This window comes from Penaeus monodon, chromosome 10 (genome assembly GCF_015228065.2).
Source record: "Penaeus monodon isolate SGIC_2016 chromosome 10, NSTDA_Pmon_1, whole genome shotgun sequence".
NCBI lineage: Eukaryota > Metazoa > Arthropoda > Malacostraca > Decapoda > Penaeidae > Penaeus > Penaeus monodon.
Genome location: NC_051395.1, coordinates 34,664,501 through 34,669,500, shown reverse-complemented (window position 1 = coordinate 34,669,500; position 5,000 = coordinate 34,664,501). Strand labels below are relative to the sequence as shown.

Below are 5,000 nucleotides of genomic sequence, written 5' to 3'. Positions count from 1 at the left end.
AATCCAATCTCCACTGCAGCTCCCCTCCCCCCGCACTATCCGCAGCAGACTAAATGTTCCACCTATTCTTCTCCTACCACACACCCAACTCCACCTACCTCCTCAGACACCAATCTCCTCCCCCCCCTCCCCTCATAAGAAAAGCTTTTTCTCACAAAACTCCCCAACCAACTCCTTTACAGAAAGTCTTGAAGATATTCAATATAATCTACTTGAGTCACCAAAACTCCTCATCCACCCTCAAATCCCACAACTTCTCCCTCCACACTCAAAGTGACTGCCGATATCCATCCTCCTCCTACTCATATTCCCCCTACACCCCTTCCTCCTACTCCCTCTCAACACAGCCCATCCTCCCACAGCCCATCCCCCTTAGCTCCAGCTCCACCTACATTAACCCTCCTTCCATCCCCTCTATCCCTTCTGGGTACACATGTGAATCTCTTATGTCACAACTATGCCTTTCCCCAGATCCTCCATCTCCTCTGAAACCCCTCCCGATACAACACCTTTCCCCTTCTTCATTTCTTATCGCACACCCTAGCTCTATCCCCTTCAAATTCTCCAACAGGCACTGTAACCGTTATCACTCATAGATCAACGAAAGTATAGCTCTCCTACACTGGAATATTACTTGATCTAATTCCCTTACTTAACCTACCTTAACCCATTCACTCATCAACTTCTTTACCCACATTTAACCTTCTCAACATTCTAAGATAGTTGACAAAGCAAATAACTACAAAATCAACAAAAAAAAACTTTTTTTACCCGCTTCATAACCCTTTACTGTTACCTCCTAAATTGCTACATGACATTAGATGTCTAGCACACTTGTTTTGCTTTTAACCATTAACGGTTAACCACTCAAGTAACCTTACACTGTCAAATAACCTCTCAATAGTGAATGATGTCCTGCAGTGGACTGTATGGCTGTTGAAAGAAGTATATATGTATAAATATATATATATATATATATATATATATATATATATATATATATATATATATATATATGTAATGTATGTATGTATTTATATGTATATATATGTGTATATATACACACACACGGACGGGCACCATAGTCGTATCTGCGTTAGGCTCGCCCAATGTCCGTGTGTGTGTGAACGTATACACACGTATATACCATAGTGGTGTCCGACTGCTGCCTTTTGTATTTCAGTATTGCACTGCCTTCTGGCATCTATGAGATGAAAAGTCTCTTAAGCAGTTAATTGTCGTTCTGGCATCTCCTGCGACGCCGCTGGTGCCTAACCGTAACGGTCATTTTCATTCCCTTGGATTCATCAGCTGCGTGAGGAGATAGAGTCTGTTGCATGGGCAACAACTTGTTCCTCACATTCTTTCGCCAGGCAACGACTCTAACTTCTTTCTGTGAAGGTGAGCTATCTCACACCACTAGAGAGGACACTCCAGCAACACTGCACAGCATTGACACAACACGAAGAGCGGCATAAGCTACAATGCTCATTTGGCATAAAGGCGTTGCGCGAGGGACCATCCTCACATTCTTTCGCCAGGCAGAACAGAGTCAATAATGCCAAAGTCGACATCGACTAAAGGTAGCCGTCGATATGTATGTATATACATATGCATATATGTGTGTGTGTGTGTCTGATTATGTGTGTGTGTGTGTGTGTGTGTGTGTGTGTGTGTGTGTGTGTGAGTGTGTGTGCTCTGGTGTGTGTGTGCGTGGGGTAGTGTGTATGTGTATGGTGCATGTGCTATGTGCATGAAATGTGCATGCGTAGTGTATGGTGTGTGTGTGTGTACGTATAGTGAACAATATAATATAATATATATCTATAAATATCTATAATGATATAGATATATATATATGTGTGTGTGTGTGCGTACATACAATACACACACAACACACACACGCATATAATAACACATATGTGTGTGGGTGATCCATACAATATTAATCAACTATATTGTTTATATAGTTATATTTATATGTATAGATACATATGTATATGTGATATAGAGGCAAGAGATACATAATATAGTCCAGACACACACACACACACACGACACACACATACACCCACACACACAAACACACACAACACAGAGATCTAATAGATAGAGAGTATACGAGATAGATAGATAGATATGAGATATATATATATTATATATATGATATTTATATTGAGAGGTATGTATAGACGATGTATTCCATTATATATCTTTGCATATGCACACTACACCACACACACACACACGCCACACACATGTATATATATATATATAGGATAGCAGATAGAGAGATATAGAGTAGATATATAGATATAGAGAGAATATATATATAACAGATGGATGTATGGAAGAGAGAGGGAGAGAGAGAGATAACACCACACATATACACGAATGCTGACACACACACACACACACACCACACACACACACACAAACACACACAACACACACCACACACACATAGAGATAGAGAGATTTGGAGAGGAGAGAGAGAGAGAGAGAGAGAGAGAGAGACACAGATAGAGACAGAACAACACGCACACACGCACGCACACACACACACAGACAACACACACCACACACACACACACACACACACAACACACACACACACACACACACACAACACACAGAGAGAGATAGAGAGAGAGAGAGAGTAGAGAAAGAAGACAGAAACACACACACACACACACACAGACATCACCACACACACACACACACCACAAACACACCACCACACACACAACATCAGAGATATAGAGAGATGCTAGAGATGAGTAGAGAGAGAGAGAGCGAGATGAGACGAGAGAGAAGAGAGATAGAGATACGAGAGAGAGAGAGAGACATACACACACCACGCACATAGACAGAGACACACACAGAGAGAGATAGAGAGATAGATATAGAGAGAATAGATATATAGGGATAGATAGAGAGCTGATATCAGTAGGTATATATAGATATTAATATTATAGAGATACATAGATATATATATATGGATATAGATAGAGATATATAGAGATATAGAGATATATTATATGAGATCTATATAGATATATATATACAACACACACACACACATACGACATATACACACACAGATATATATATATATATATATATATTTATATATATATATATATATAATATATATTAGGGATATGTATGTATTACATATAATATATATATATATATATATTCTATATATATATACAATTATACATTACACACACACACACCAATATACTATACACACACAGAATTTAAAAATAAAATATAAATATTAATTATATATATTATATATATATAACATATATATATATATATATATATATATATACTATATATATAGATATCATATATGTATGTATAAAAACGTGGATTGCAGGAAAGACTTCAGGAGTAATAACAGAAACACCGGTGAACTTATAAATTGAAATGTTAATATATAACCAAGAAATTAATATATTTTATGTTTTGCACATCCTTTAGTTATTCTCCATCGATACCGCCTAATATAATGAATATTCAATACGTTACATTACACTCTTTCCTGACGCCGACTTTTCATGTAAATTATACTCTATTATATTTATATTACTTAATTTCCTCCGGCCGTACCTCATTTATGGTAAGTTTAACGGTTGTTGTGTAGTCGTCTTCGTGGTACTCCTCCAGCTTGTATTTGTTGGTGGACATGACCATGCTTTGGTTGTGCTTCCAGAAGGTGACGGCGCGAGGATAAGCTTCGGTCTTACATTCCAGCCAAACAGAAGAGCCAAGTGGCGCTGACATGAGCTGGTTTGGGAGCAAAACGATCGGCGAAACTGAGGGACAAATAAGAGGAAGAGATAAAAGACATGTTAGATAAAAAAAAAAATATATAGGTTAAATACAATCATGCAAAACAATAGAAAGATAATATTATATATATGTATAGGCTGTAGATATATATGACCAAACACACACCTGAGTGAGAGAATATAGATGATATATATATATAAGTTATATATATATATATATATTATATATAGATATATATATATATATATATATATATATGAACGGTAAAGCACTCATCAGGGACCTGAAGAGGAAATCCAGGTGAATATCGAAACTGTTAGTCTGATTTTCACTAGATGCAGGTTTTGCACTGTGGGGTTTTTCGACCACACACACACACCCCCACACACACACCACACACACACCACACACACACACACACACAAACACACAACACACACCACACACACAAACAAAGGGGGGGAGATTGATATAATAATATTATTAAATATATATATATATATATATATATATAATATAATATATACAACATTCACACACACACACACACAACACACACACGCAACCCCCACACAACACCCACGCAAACACACACACACACCACACACACCACACACACACAACACCACACACGCACGCAGCACCACACACAAAAACACCACACACAAAACACACACACAAAACACACACACACACACACACACACACACACACATTTTTAAAATTTTTAAATAAATATAATATTAAAATTTTAAAAAACATACAAAAAAACATAAAAATTATATATAATTATTAAATTTAAAAATATACATATATGTAAATAATATAAAATATATAATATAAAATAAATGTTTATGTGTTTGTTGTGTGTGTGTGGGTGTGGTGTGGTGGGTGTGTGTGTTTGTATGGTGTGTTTGTTAAAAATATATAATATATATATTTTTTTATTTAATATACATATAATTATATATATTTATATTTTGCTACATATATATATATATATATATATATAATATATTATTATATTATATATATATATACACACACACACACATACACGCCTACAAAACCACCACACAACACACACAAAAAACATGTGTAATTTTTTTGTGTGGTGTGTTATATATATGCATATATATATATATAATATATATATATAAAAAATAAAAAAAAAAAAAAAAAAAAAAAAAAAA

The 5,000-nt window shown here is 35.6% G+C and overlaps 1 protein-coding gene across 1 annotated transcript in view; it reads right to left on the bottom strand.

Annotated features, from left to right (window-relative positions):
• LOC119577615 (lachesin-like) overlaps positions 1 to 5,000 on the bottom strand; it is a 33,074-nt gene that overhangs the window by 23,812 nt on the left and 4,262 nt on the right. The window contains exon 3 of the mRNA XM_037925187.1: positions 3,625 to 3,830. Coding sequence (XP_037781115.1) covers positions 3,625 to 3,830 — 206 coding nt within the window. The remainder of the gene's footprint in view (positions 1 to 3,624; positions 3,831 to 5,000) is intronic.